The following is a 15,835-nucleotide window of genomic DNA, read 5'->3' as shown; positions in this document are numbered from 1 at the left end:
AAGGCCTCTTCCAACAAATGAACATGCCATGCTTTAGTTGCCATGCTTTCTCATCTAGCTTCCCCCTCTCTGCAGGCCCCACATTGAAAATATTGCATGTTACTCTCTAACTCCTAATATGATAAGGCTTTATTTATTTCTGCTTATACTATTGTCACAAGAAATTGCTCTAGGGTGCATGTGTAGTCCTCTGAATGGCAATAAAAAAAGATAATGTTCACTGGTTTTGCTTAAGGATACAGTATTTTTGCACAGCTGCAAAAATAATAGAAGTAGCTAGGCAGTGCTCTAAATTGACTGGCTCATTATCCAAAATATATTGTGGTAGTAGCATGCCCAGTTCAAACAGCACTTTACCACTTCTCATGTGAGTCATACAGCACACAGACACTGTACTCTACATGAAGCTTTCTCCAATTATTTTGTCTTATTCAAATACACATCCCTCATCTAGAGAAACAAGAATAATGAGCAGTACAGAGTGACAAGCCATCATAAAAGAGAAGATGGAATGACGCGTTCAGTCGATGGCACTTTCTGTGCATGGCATAAATCAGATTTGAAGGAGCTGGCAAGAGACAGAAAAGAACAAAATTGAGATGGAGAAAGATTACATATTGTGCTGATTTCTCCAAATATGGATGATACTAAGAGGAACCTTGAGGCACAATTAGTGCATGAAATTTAGGCATTCACTATTTCTCTTTAAAAGGTTAGGTCTCCAGGATTTTGTGACCAAAGTCCTAGAAAATGGTCAGCTTTACTTTCCAGCATCATGTTATGCCTTCTTTCAACGTGTGTGGGATAGAGAAGCTGTCACAGAAATGTGTAAATGTCAATTCCAAAAGAGCAAGAGGCAGCAAACCTTTTCATGAGAAAGACACTTCCTAAATTTCCCAAGAGCAAATCTGGCTGCCAGTACACAAAAATTTTTAACTATTGCTAATAATTCATAGCACTGTGAGCAAGGAATTGAATTAAAATCAGCCCAGGTGTTGGTGAAGTGATATAAATCCCATCATTTCCAGGGCATGTCCAGAAAACAGTAAGCAGACTTGCAACATGCTGAAATATTTCAGCATCAAAGAAAACTTCATATTTTCCTAGTTCTGCATAAAGTGGAATTTCTTATTTCAGTTGATATCTCCCATGCCCTGTTTATTTCTGACTATAGAGGACATGGACTGAGTTGGACATCTAAAGCAAGTAAGCTTAGTGAGTTCTCTCTCCATCAGTGTCAGGAAATCTTGTTTTGTAAAGATTCTTTACACCTGTGTTTCCAGTGGACCAAACAGGATTCAGCCATGTCATAAACCCTGTGGTTGCTCCTTCTCACAAGTGTGTGTAAGAACACTCTCACTGAAAGTGATTCATGAACCTGAGCTGCCAGAGGGTTGGTTTCTCCTTGGAGCTAATGAACAAGAGACAGAGAGCAAGCTCTGCCTTGTTTCTGAGAGCACATCTACTCCAAGACCCCTGTGAGTCTCATCTGCTCTGTAGACTGCCTACAGACAGATATTCTGAGGACTTGTAAGTCAGTGAGATGCAGGAGCTGGTTGCTTGTCAATAGCAGCACTCCCATTCTGATTCTCAGCATTCATTAGCACTCTGACACCTTGCTCTTAAATTCATTTACTAGTTTTTAGAAAGCAAAATGAAAATCACATTCATGTGACAAGTTTCATCAAAATTGATTGACAGGAGAGTATGTGGGATCACATTTAGACTTTTTCTCAATAAATTCATTGTGGTGAAAAAAATGTATATATTCTGAGTGCAGTTAAAATCAAACAAAAGGAAAAAATGGGCAAGACATGTATATTCAAGCTCTAAACTACATATTTTTGTCAATTTAGTAAAGATTAATTTCCTTCTAGTACTCCTTTTAATGGTACTGTATGGCTTGGAAACTGCTGTTCTGCATACAGAATGTGGAATAAACTGTCCAGGGCACAGCAGCATCCCTTTTCAGTACATATAATAATCAAGATGGTTTCCAAACTGAAAAGGAAAAAAAAAAAAAAAAAAAAAGAGAAAGAAAAACAAACAAACAAAAAAATGGGGGAGGGGGAAATGAAACATTAGAAGTCAGACATCTTATTCATAAAGAAAATGGTCATGGTAGCATGGGATTTCTGCTCAGCTGCAGATGCCACAGGTTCAAGATGAACCACAGCTCCATTATGCCATTTTCTTACAAGCATCAAAGGATAAGAAAGTAGATTATCTAATTCCATAACTGCACATTGTAGTACATAGCCTCTTAACAGAACTTTTAATCCTAAACAAAGGGATTAAAAAAAATCATTACAAACACTTTTAAAACCATTTTCTTAAAATAGAAAATATCTCTATTATATACAAGAAAATAATAAATATAAATACAGCCATATGCTAGAATGCTGTTGAAACTAGAAGTGATGTTTTGACCAGCTGAAGGCAGGCAGCTCTCTCCAAGGCAACAATCACTGAAATAGCCACAAGATGGAGCCCAAAGGATCTTCCAAACTGTAGTTAATATTGTCATGCTGCATCAGATCAAGAGTTAAATAAAGTGATTTTACTGAAGAACACTTTACAGGAATCTTGAACTTCCAGTAAGATGTTTTTCAATGTAAATCCGCTCCTGACTAAAGATGTCTTCAATTTAATAGATGGCTACCCATGCACTGGTGAGCTTTGATTTCCCATGCTAAAATAACAAATCCCCAGCATTTTCAAGGAATATTGATGAACAGATAATTTATATTAAATAAAGAAAATTATCTGAAAAGGCTACATCAGTTGACTGAAATTTGCTTGACCACTTGAACTATCTTAAGGGTATAAATAATTTGCATCCATTTTATATGGTTATGTGATACTTCATGATCTGTACAACCTCTGTTTAGTGAACTTTCCATATTGCAGGTATTTCAGTGGGATAAGACTTGACCCATTCAATATAAGCAGGTAGAGGAGTGAATGTCTCAAGCCCATGACTTTTCACTGAATTGATAAATTTTAAGAATTTTTTTTTAGATACTCAGAGTAATGTAAATATTAAGAAACTTTTCCTCATGCAAATTTAGATGTCTAAAGTTAGGCATCTACAAAGAAAGTGCACACCCTAGGCTCAGTATAGCGCTGATGGAGAGATCTGCACATTGTTTCATCTGTCTTGTATCCATGTCAGGGAGCAATTACTCTGGAGATACTGTTATTTCTCACTTAATTATAAAAGGGAATGTAGTTTCGGTTTAGTAACAAGAACAGAAAACAAAGGTCAATGAATATTGGAATTGCTTGTTGCTAATGAACCTATCCCTCTCTTTTATGAATATGACATTAAAAAGAAGTGAGAAGGAATAAGTCATTTGTAGGTCTTTAGAACTGATTGAATATCCACACTCACTGTACCAGGATGGAGGATCTAATGCAAATATTTAATGTAGACATTCTAACAGTAAGGTGAAATCTGTGTTTATCTACCTAACACCTTGATGTACTCCTAGTTATAGCACATAGAACTAATGATGATAGCTTGCATCCATGTTTTTTAAAAAAATGCTGATACTTTTATTCTTAGTATGATTTAACCAAAACCTTGACATTGGTTACAATTTTGTAATCTATTCAAGGTGAAATTGATATTACACTCTTTTAAGTCTTATATTACAACAAACCTGCAAAATTATTCATATAGATAGACCTGGCATAGCATTTTAATTGCAGTTATGATTACAACTTGTGTTAATTGCTCTTATTTGCGTTAAAGGACAACAGTAATTTATTCAGCCCCTGCTACCAAAAACTGGAGTCAGTCAAACTACTGTTTTAATGATTATGAAACAGCTGTGATTTCTGAATAAAGAGTGCTCTGTGTAATTGGTGGCCTGTGTTGTTACTGTAAGTTAGGTATAACACGTATATATTAGCATCATGTCAGAAACACACCTGTCAATCAGCATAATATGCTTGAACACCTGCATATCCACATAACACTTTTAATTGGCTGAAAATTTCCCCATGGAATAAACTATTACTTTATTGTGCTGCACAAAGATGTGTGCAAATGAATGCTCAGAGGTGTTCTATTCAGATGCAATTCCAGAATGAATAGTTCTTCTAGTGTCAATCTACCTTTCTTTTTCTTATCTAGGCAGACATCATTTGCAGAAATGTGCTTTTACAAAGTTGCAATTAAAGCAAAAGCAGTGATCAGCAGCATTTCATGAGGAACAAAACTGGTTCAGTACCGTTATGTCTCTAGAAGTTAGTCATTAGCCCTTTGCTTTAATCAACATGTTAATGAGTAGCATGCTGTGAAAAGTCCATTTTTTCAAAAGCCTATTAATTTTTATTGTTCTCCACCCCTTAAATCAGCTAATATCTCCTCCAAAATTCTTCTTCCCTAAATTTTCATAGTCATCTTATTCTTTTCTAATTTATTATTTCACATTTACTTAATAACATATGTAAATATATTTTCAGCCATTATTTTACTTTTACAATTCCAATAATAGATAAGAAGGATCTCAACTAAGAAGCTCCTTTTCAAACTATTTGCATGGAATCTGGACCCAGGGGGTTAGTTTGCCAGGTCTCACCAATAACAGGCATTATAACTGAAGATTCAATTATAACAAATATTAACATCAGCAAGAGGTGCTGCTTTTGGCACTCCAATTTTTTATATAGTGGTGAACATTTTTTGCATAAACTAACATCTATACTCTGAAAAATCATTCTAACATCCTATAAACTTCAGTCTGCCTGATTTCACTCAATTTTCCTTTGTGAGTCAATAATTCATGTTGCAATAAAGACAGCCCAAGCTCCACTCTGTTTTGCCTTAGCTATATGCAAATGTAAAGCTGATATTTCTAAAAGTGAAAGCTTGTTAGCATACTCTCCCTCATCTGTGTGTTCCCATCCCACAGTTTCAGGGAACAGCACATGAAAACGTCAGAAGCTGAGGATGATATTGAGAGGAAGCTCTTCAGGTCTCTCACTACACATGCCTAAAGATGAAATGCATTAATGCAGCAGATGTACCTCATCTACATTTGACTGAAATTTTATTCTTTCCAACTCTGTCGATGGAAGATTTGTTCTCCTGGGATTTTAGGACTCATAGTACTTTAAAGATATTAGTTTTCAGTGCCTCATGCAAGATTGCTGTTCCAACAACATACATTTCCCAGAGCTTAAGTGACAAACTGGGAAACAGAGAAAAATTGGGAACATTACTGATGATTCCTAAAGGCGTGCATCTCAGATTGAAGTTGAAGCAATTCCTCTTATTAAAAGTAATTTAAAAATATTGGAAATGTCTGTACTTCTTTGCTACTTCTATTATATTTACACCATGATAAAGTTTCTCCCTTCCTTCCTCTCTTTCTATTACTTTTTGGTTTTCTCTGATATATAAAGTACTCTTGAACTGACAGTTAAAAACAAGTCTTAAAAAACAAGTAGTTCTAGACAACATCAACAAAATCCTCCAAAACCAAGAGTCAGCTCGTTTTTCAATATGCAGCCTCAAGGTATAAAACAAACCAAACAGCAAGGGCTCAAACACAGCTTCTCTAGGAAAGCAGACAGAAATCTTGGGCCAGGCTACCCTGGTAATAAAAACAAGGCAGAAAGAACTGTGAGAGAAGCCTGACAGCTTTTTTTGGTGGAAAGTGGCAATAGGAAGATCAGTCTGTTGCAAGTGAATACCCTACAGGCTCTAATATCAGTGGTTAGTTATTAATGACAATGGAAAACCATGGCATTTTAAGAGGGTTTGTCTTAACCATTTATCCTATTATCATCCTTTAGCCACTGCTGACAGAGTGATCCAAGGAAGTCTGTGGAGATGCACGGACTCAGAGGAGCATTCCTAGACCAAGAGTAGGAGTAAGAAGATCAAGCTGTCTATCTTCATACAAATATTCCAGACAACGCTAATCACTTATTCTTAGCCTTAATTTCATACTTATCATGTTAATATGGTATAATACTTCCTTAATGTTCAGAAACCTGGACAAATGTCCTGGAAAATACTAGGTCTAAAGCAAGCCAGAAATGTAAAATGGATGTTGCAGGGAATTAAGGGATGCTGTGAGGACAAGGCTCCTACAGCCTGCACTATATTTTAATCATATTCCCCTATTATGCCACCACCACACACTTCTTGCTTCCTTTACTTTGCCTCAGCCAGGGGTAACTCTTGGTCATACTCTGTCGAGGTAGTTTTTTAATGTAGAGCAGAGGTCAGGACGAGCACAAGCCATTCTCTTTTTAGGAATCCTGCTGCAGCTAATCTGGTTTTTGAGTCACTTTTTTTAGACATATGCTCAGTAGACGGCTTTGCAACACAGTCTGCCAGCTGCTCATCTAGCCAGAAGAACTTGAGTAAGGCACAGGCAGATATGAAAGATCAGGTCTGCCGATCTAAAAAACTTATGAGTACATTTGAATTCTCCTTTGAATGACAAAGAGTACAGACAATAACTTCACAAATGTAGGGAACTGCTCCTTAACAGAATGGTAAATCCTAATAATCCCCTTTATTCTGAATTTATTATCTGAGACATGTAAGAAATATATTTTATTGTGTTTGACTTAATAATACAGTTGCTCCAAAGTTTGAAAAACTTTGACCTAACTAGACCAAAACCTGGGTTTTTTTAAATTATGCAAATTATGTGATCTCTTAAGTTCTTGCAACTGAAATTTGGAAGGAGTAATGTCCACTAATTTTTCTAAAGGACAAATAGTTTTTCAGTAGTTCAGGGAGAAGGAACTCATATTAAATAGGGAAATCAAATTGTACCTTTGTCATGATGCATAAACTGGAATGCATACATTTCAAATTTTGATAATTCCATTAGAAGATTCCTGTTGATCTTGATCTCTCTCGGCCTGCAATGTAGTTACAGATTAACATTATGTGTGTGTTGTGTATTCATGCAATTTCCAAAACATGGTAAAGAATCTCTTGCTCTGTTTAATGGGAAATAAACCAGGCTCTTACTATGTCTAATGAAAAGTAGATTTCTTATTTATAATACACCTGTAACTATCTAATCTGAAATAATTTTCCCCAGCTACAACATGTGTTATTATTCTGTTTTTCTTAACTAAAACGTAAAGCATAGCTTTTATTTCCTGCACAATATTTTCTTTTCTTACAGAACGTACACACTCAGAAATGCATTTGCTGTCTGAATAGCAAATAACTGTTACCCAGATGGAAAATAGACATGTTATAATCAAAAAGCACATTCTGCTTTTAGCCTTACCAATTTATGGTTCAATAAAATGTATTATTTAATTCCTGAACCCATATCAGATTCTAATTTACAAAAATATGCCATATATAATTAATACCCTTGCAGCCTTCAGAATAGCAGACAAGTAAAAAAAAATTAAGTGAAAACCAGCAAGATATCTATGAATTCTGTTTTTCAAGTTTAATTTAGAATGGCAGAAAAGATGTTTCAAATTTTTGCTGAGAGTAGAACCAGATAATTTCATTGGTCCAGTTCTTACATAGCTTCAAATACTTCATCAAAAATCTAGCTGCATTCAATTTAAATCAGGCCTTGTTCCTTCTCTAGTATAGTTTGTGTTAAACCATGAAGATAAAACACTCACTTGGGACTGAATTTTCTAATATTAAGTTAGAAAGTTAACACTGAACAATAAATACTTTTTTACCCAGTAGGTAGTCCTGTTAGCTAATGACATCAGAACTACTTGAAATGAGACCAAGAGTTGATTTAGCCCAACACCCTCTCACCATCAGTGGCCAAAACATAAAATGCTTGTTTGTACTTTCAGTGCAAGATACTGCATGAGCTATGTGAGATTGCCAGAGCTGCAGAACACAGCCTTTAATTTTTCACCTTTAGGCTAAATAATGTATATGATTAAATATTTTGGAAAGTCTGACCTGGACTATCATCTTCCTGTTTTCATTAAGTGGAGTAAATATCGAGGTACCCATGTCATAGATAATTGTGATACTGTAAAAATTAATCTAAGGGTCTTGGGATTTCATTTTTTAATTTTCTGCTTAATCTGTAAGTCATTTGAGTTGCATTTTTTCATGAGATAATGACACACAAGAATACATTAATATTGAATGGACTGAAATCACAGTTTGCAAAACATAAAGTTTTATTTTTGCCAAATACCATTGCAGAATTTCACCTTGGAGTTTTGTTTGGGCATTTTTAATAGAAAAAATATAGATATGTTTTAGAATAACCAGCACTCTAGAGACTTTTAACTTTAGAATATCTATCTTCATTATTTAATCAAAATATCTCTAAGTGTTATGCCAGAAACAAGAAAGTTGGCCTTTTAGGCAAAGCACAGATAGCAGAAATCTCAGTGTTTAATCTGTCTTGATGCTGACATTATACAACTTTGTCTAATTAATGCCTCCACAGAAAAGATGGAAAAGGACAACAGAGATACTTTCACATATTTCAGAGATCAGACTTTAGCTGAGTTCCTGTTGCTTTAAACATTCTCTGATATTTACCAGCATAAAAAGGGAAATAATTGTACTGGCTTCACTGGAAAGTTAAGAAGTAATGGTTTTGTTTTGATTTTTAGATAAGGATGTTATTACAAAAGCTTGCTTGTAAAATGTGTTAAGCAGTGCCAGTAGAGTCTTTAAATTAACACTGTTCATATGTAGCTAGCTCTGATTATTTTGGGTGAATTACTGAAAGAGTTATGTGACACAATATCCTGTATTAGTTATGTAATTCATTATACTAGGCCCTGGTATAATGTTCAGATTTGATTTTAATTTTTGCTTTGAAATTCCTTTTTGTAAATTGAAATTCGTATTACCTGAGCATATCTCACTATGTATTTTGACACAATTAAATATTTATTTCCTCTACAAATTTCCAACATATTTCATGGAAACTCAGTTACAACAGAATTTGCTTCAGATTATGATGGTTAGGGAACTACTTTTTGGTTGATTTTGAGGCATTAAATGAGGCTAAATTTACAGAAAGCTTTACTTACACACATAAAAATAACAAATGTGGCTTTGTCATAGGACACTTTCTTCCTTTGATTTATTTTTTTAATTCCTCAGTTTGGAGCAAGCATATACACTTACTTTCTATCTTTACTCTTTATTACCCACAAAAATGTTCTGGTTTTTTGTTTCTGGTTTTTGGTTTGGTTTATTTTTTTTACTTTGCGTACCGTATCCAGTTGCTGCCTCCTTAAATGCACAACAACAGCTTGGATTAGAGCCTGGATACAAAAAGGAAGTGGATTTTATACTGCAAAGAAAACAAGTGAAACAGAAACCCACATGCACAGGGGTTTTTGTCCCAGGTGGGAGCTGTGGAGCTCAGGAGCTCAGTTTTATTGCTGTGCTGCTGGGGCTGCAAAGGCAGCTCATCCCCTGCCCTGCCACATCTCTCTGTGGGATCACTCTCTCTCTCTCACAGAAAACATGCAGGTGGTAGAGCCTTTTTTCTCTTGAAAACAACAGCTGCATAGTAAAAGTCAAGAAGAAAAATCCAGCTGGAGGGCTAGGTCTTGACATTTTGCTTCCTTCTGTAGAACCAACAATGACATTGGGTACAGCTGCCAAGCTCCCTCTGCCTCAGGAATGGTGTCTTAACATCCATGGAAAGTATTCACTAGGTTTTCAGTTTTATCACATCTGGGAATGTTTTTTCCTGGAAAAATGCAGAAAATGAAATGGCACAAAGTTTAGAAGTTGCAGGGCTGAAATCCTTTTGTTTAGAAGTGGCCTACTGAAGTTAATGAACAATTTCAAATGACTTTCTGCTTCTTGGAGTATCTCTGAATCCATCTGAAATTCTCTGGTCTCATAGAACAGGTGCAATTGTCAGGGACTCATCTTTAGACTGCCCTAGGTGTTGTTTCCTCACTCAAGCTAAAATTAATTTTATGTCTTTATTAGAGACCACATGGTCTGAATTTTCCCTGTCTCTTAGTGGGCACTAAGTAAGGTAAGCACCTTACTTAGCCAGGTGATTTCCCTAGGTTCCTATGGTCAGCATTTAGTGAGGGTGACTCAGCCCTCAGAAGAGCTGCAGAGAGTTCCAGGGGTGTTTGTACCAAATTTTGGCTAAATGAGAAATTCAGGGTACCTGTGTTCCATAGCTAAGTGTTCCATTTATGCGTCTGGGGTGGACAGTGTAAGTAAGAAAATGTAACTGCTGCACACTTCAAGACAGATTTCACTGGAATTTTATGTGTCTAAAATGTCATTAAGAAATGAACTAAATTCTGAATCACAGCTACAAAAATATTAAAATATGCCTTTTTTGTTTACTTCTAGCTACCTCAGAAAACCCTCATGAGCACAGTAAGTACCAAGGCAATACAGAATATTGTTATTTTGACTTTCAGAAGGAAGGTATTTTCTTATTTTCACAAAACTTAGCAGCTTAAATGGGAATTCATCAACACAAACTCACACAACATTTTGACTTATGCAACTGGTTTTCAATGACTCTGTAATGCAGGACCAGGTGTGTTTCACAGGTTCCAATTTACATGGAGACCATTTTCCAATTCAGCTGAGACCCACCTATGTCTTTTGTCTCCATGGCAGCTTTGCACTGGGAAACAATCAAGGGGGAGAGATGGGGGAGAGTCTGTGCAATTCTTTGGCCAGGCCTCTGCCTCAAGTTTTAGATATTTAATTCTTGGTATGCTGCAATGCTGACCTGCTGCACAGCTTAGGCTAAGCTTAGCTTAGACACAGCTACAAATCCAAATTACATATATTTCTGAAATTCCCCTGAATTATTTTCTGCCTCTTAATGTTGGAGTTTGAATAGCAGGCTGTTTTTAAATAGCACAAAATTGCATACACATCATATTATAATACTGACTTATATCCATTATTGTTCGTGCTTCACATTATATTTATGGGATCCCCATACTAGCTAACATGAAGAAAGTTAAGCTGTAGTACAGCCAAATGGAAAGCTTTCTTTTCTTTTTTTTCTTTATGCAGGATACTGGAGTTTTATTTGTCATTGTATATGGGAAAACCCCATTTCTGTTGTAATAAAACTGCCTTCATTTCTATATTAAACATCAAGGAGAAATTTTCTGCACAGATCAGTGATAGCAATCACAATTAATATTATAAGCAATTAAAAATTTTAGAAATTTTATTATATTTCTAAAAATACAAAGAAAATAATTAAGCCGCATTTAAAAGTTTAAAAAGACTTTCTATTATTTAAATTTTATAAGAAAAAATAGTTAAACATCATTTATTGAGAAATATAGAGAAATTGAGAAATTCTTTTCTGATCTAGTGGGACTATGTAATGCAAAGTCATCTTTTAAAAATATAATAAGAATCTTTTATTTTTTAAATCTTCCAAAATTTAAAAAACCTTCTAATATAAGGGGTCTTATTTTCAGAGCATGAACGTGTTAAACGTGAAAAAGCTGTCTCTCAGACTAAGCCAGGTAGGTTTGGCAAAGTAACCTCCACTTACACCAGCTCCACTCAATGAGGATATGTGTGGTCTGCAAATCTTGGATACTTCTTTGAGCTAGGCACAGGTGTTTTGTTTTGTGCCATGGGATTTTTCAACGTCTTGGAGAGGAGCAAAAATGAGAGTAAAATTTAACTAAAAGGATTCAGTTGTCAGAGTTTTTGACAGTTCTTGTGACTTTTCTCACCAGTGTAGTAAAAAGCATTAGCAAAATCCATTTTCCAGTGTCTGAGGAAGGAGTGCTTTAATGCCCTGCACTACATCAAAGAGGTGTACTGGGAATTAACTCTTCTCAACCTTTTCAGTGAGTGTGGTCCCCCAAAAAGGAGCAACTACAATCTCATAGAGTACACACTCAGCAGTAAAGTCAGCCTCCAGTTCCTGAAACTCAAAAAAGGCAGGAGCTGAACCAAGAATAGCAACTATTCCTGGACTGATTGTGCACCTGAGCAAACTGTAAATAATAACTAGCTGCAGTGAGCAGGACAATGGGCCCCCCTTTCCAACCAGTTCTGTCTTAATCGTGTTTCTTGAGGAGGAAGGAACTCAAGGGTCCACAGTTGGGTCAGGTGTGAGTTAACAAGACTAAGAGGGTAACCTCACAGAGAACTCAGCTATTTCTGCTCAGCTTGCATCACTCCTGAGTGGTTTTCCAGTCCCCACTCAAGAGGCAGTATCCTCTTAGGAAGCAAATATCCACATCCCATTGACCTTTGCTGGCAGTGCTGCTGCTTGAACTTCACATTGAAATGAAGTGCTCATGAGCAAGTGATTAAATAAACCATTGTGTGTTCAATGATAAGCCAGGAAGCTTTATTTATTTACTTTTTCCCTATTTTTTAAAGAAATTAATTTCTCCTATGTATTTAGTATTTTTCTCATTCATTTCTATAATGTACAATAGTCTACCTTGTAAGTTAAGTATTTTCATGCATTTTAATTTTGAGGTTTCCTGAAATCTTGAGGATCTGATTTAGTAAAGATGTATTGGGTTTTAGTCAATAGGGAAAAAATACTTCTCTCTTCTTCTTTCTAAGACACATAGGCCAAGCTTTTTATTTAACTCATTGATGACTTTTTGTGTATTAACAGCTAGCAGAATTCTTTGGGCATCAGGTGAGTTCAGCCAAGGCAGGAATGTCCTAGTAAGGAGCTTGGTGGCCACAGTGGTGGCCAGAAAGTGCTGCCTGGATGGGTGACATGACCACTCACCTTTCCTGCTAAATCAAATCAGTCCTGCAGCACAGTCAGCCCAATCACCCACACAGCAGCAGGAAAATAAATTTCCTTGCTAAGGCATTCTCAAACATCAGAGCACTGTGTCACAAACTGGAATAATAGACTGGTTAGGATGTTACTCTAATATAATACAGTACATTCCAGACCCCAAGCCCTTGGAATTTAACTGCTTGAAGGGGAAAAACATAGGAAAATGCTTGCTAAATTTCCTTTAGCATAAAATCTCAATTCTCAGGTGATTAATGGTTGCGTTGGAGAACAGAGGCTGTTTTGAGTTCCTCTTGATGACTAGAAGTATTAATCTGCAGGCACTGGTGGTAATAGTGCTTCTGCCTGCTGTGTGCCAATGAGTGCTCTTGAGTTAGCAGCTTGAATTATAAAAGCTTCATTCTGTACAAAACAGTGGCCTCCTTTTCACCTTGATCCAGTGCAGATTCAAACCATTTTCCCTGTCATCAGACTCAGAAGTATCACATGACTGAAATACTATGGAACTTCAGAAAATATATTGATCCCGTAGGGAAAAGTTTAATTTAAAGAGAATTTTCTGTGTGTCACTGAAAGGAAGTAAAGCAAGGGAATTCATTCCTGATGTAATTCTGCTGAAAATACCTGCAATACACAGAGAAATGTTTACAGCCTTACTCTTTCCATTTAAATTAGGTACATCAGGGAAAAAAATTAATATTAATGCTTGTAGAGCTGCATAACTGGAGCCCTACAGAGCAAATAAATTCTCTTCAAAGAAAGATTTCAGAACTTTAAACTTTGGGCTTACTTAAGGTCAGGATTTTCTTTTAAATATTCATAAAATTTGTTTTTTACTCTTTATGGTTTTATGAAGTCTTCAAAATGGTTTATTTTTTTTATTTGCAAGACTCCTCATGATATGGAAAACAAAAAAATACATGAAAAATTAGAAATATTACTTCTGTTTTTGGAAAAATATGTATTATAATTATCATATGTTATTCTCTGCTTTTCTTTATATTGAATGTGTTAAACAGAACAATTTTATGAAGCTTCCTGATGCTTTGAAGTGTATTCCCTTATAGATACTGTTCTCCTTATATCTGGATATTCTACTCCTTCAGTTTCCCCTCTGGCTACAACCAGTGGCTAGAAATTCAGGGAAAAAGCCAAGCAACCACCACCTATAATTCTGTCAGGGAATGCATCAGGGTGTACTGATTTTCTTCCAGAAATAGACCAAACAAGCAAAAGAAGGGGATCAAGAGATATCTGCCCAACCTGATCTCCACCCAGCCATTGCAATCTTCAATCTGATGCCTTCCTCAGTGGAAAGGAAGGGGCCAGAGGGAGGTGGCTGCAAACTGATTTCAGACAGAGGAATGGCAAACACAGTCTGACTGTGTTTTAAGCATATATAAGGAGAGCTTAGCAACCTATGTGATTATTGAAAGGTAGAGGTTAGGAGAGGGGCTTGAATTTGACATAAAATGGAGTAGAGCTATAAAAGGATGAGGTAGAGTGAATTTAAAACTAACCAAACTGGGATGAGTAGAAATTTGGTTTAAAAAAAGACTGGATATGGCACTGAGTTGCCTGGTTTAGTTGAGGTGTTAGGGCATGGGTTGGACTAGATTATCTTTAAGGTCCCTTCCAATGAAGTCATTCTGTGAAATCTGAACATAAACATCCCAGTTTCCACCCGACTGGGGCATTGGGAAGGTAAAACAAGCCCCACTTTGTTAGAAAGTGCAGTCCACCAATTTACTTGGAGAAGAGGAAGTTCAGCTCTGTTGGCTGATGTCGACACTGGTCCACATTGTCTGAGAATTGTGCTGAGCCAATCCACAGGCAAGAGCATGTGGGCTTGGGCAGCTTTTCCCATGAGATCAGAGAAGCTGAAGGCTGCTCTAAGGTCTTGTGACATGTCCAGATATGTCTAGGTAGGCTTGTCCAGCAGCAGGGGGTATGGACTGGCATTCAGACTGTCTCCTGTGTCCCTCTGTGAGCTAATACATCCTTGGGTGTCTCCATATCCTCCTCATCTTCAGAGTGTAAGGATATCTCCACCCATGTTTGTGGTTAGGCAGTATCTAAACAGAAGTTTTTAGTGTTGTTTGATACCACACTGTTGGACTTAGACACTGAGAAATTTGGCAAAGGTGTGATGGATGCAGGAATAGGGTGGTTTCCTCCTGAGTGCCTGCCTGAAGGATGCTGAAGGGTATGTGGCTCTTTTCCACCAGCTGAGACATTAGGCCAGTAATTTGCTTCTTCCATGAGTATGATCTCACCATGCAGTCAGAACTCATAATGCCTGCATGCTGTTTTACAGTGCTGTAATGGGATAGTGATGCTGAAGACATGCACTTATTTTGTCATTGTGAACCATATGCATAATATCACCTATAGAAATATTTTCCCAATTATATGCTAACACATTGTGATTTTAATGCTGCTTTCACAATACAGAGGAGAAAATGAAACAACAAAAGGCAACTCCCACTGAGAAGTCAGGTAAGAATAAGTGATTCTCTCCTGATTTATGGAGGGAGATGCGGGATATTAAACACTATTCAGGACTTCATCTAGTGTAGTATATTTGCATTGCAATATTTTTTATAGTATTTTGAAATATGTAACTGATAAAGCAAAACTGGCAGAGTTGCTGGCAGTTGCTTCTTTTCTATTGTCTTGAAAGAATTGTCTTTCCAATGATGAAAAGAGGTCAAGGCCTTTCAGCTCTTTAGCTGCTTGTTCCAGCCTCTCATTAGCCAGAGATAGGCTAGTGAAATGAGGTGTAGCTCTAAATGGGACCTCTGAAAAGATCCTAAATATGAGAGTAACTTATTAGATGGATTAGCACTTTGGATCAGTTTTATGTAGAAAAATATTTCGGGACTAAACTCTAAATCTTTGGGTCTTATCTGTGACAGTTTTTTAATGTAATGGTGACAGGAAAAAAAAAAACCACCAAAAACCAAGTACTAAAGAGTGTTCTAGAAGCTGTGAAGAGTCAGTCAAGAAATTAGAACATCCTCATCATCACTGGCAGTCAACATAAAGCTGTCTAAACTTTAGGGGTTTGAATGCTATGCATGCTTGCACAAGTAGAGGAAGCT

At 36.5% G+C, this 15,835-nt stretch overlaps 1 protein-coding gene across 19 annotated transcripts in view; it reads left to right on the top strand.

The window, feature by feature from the left end:
* Positions 1 to 15,835, top strand: part of TRDN (triadin) — a 228,971-nt gene that overhangs the window by 179,678 nt on the left and 33,458 nt on the right. For all 19 annotated transcript variants that reach the window (XM_056487101.1, XM_056487093.1, XM_056487098.1 and 16 more), the window contains 3 exons: positions 10,325 to 10,351; positions 11,428 to 11,475; positions 15,186 to 15,230. In XM_056487101.1, the coding sequence (XP_056343076.1) occupies positions 10,325 to 10,351; positions 11,428 to 11,475; positions 15,186 to 15,230 (120 nt within the window). The remainder of the gene's footprint in view (positions 1 to 10,324; positions 10,352 to 11,427; positions 11,476 to 15,185; positions 15,231 to 15,835) is intronic.

The sequence above is a fragment of the Oenanthe melanoleuca genome, chromosome 3 (assembly GCF_029582105.1).
Source record: "Oenanthe melanoleuca isolate GR-GAL-2019-014 chromosome 3, OMel1.0, whole genome shotgun sequence".
NCBI lineage: Eukaryota > Metazoa > Chordata > Aves > Passeriformes > Muscicapidae > Oenanthe > Oenanthe melanoleuca.
Note: the sequence above shows the minus strand (reverse complement) of the source record. Positions and strands in the feature narration are given on the sequence as shown.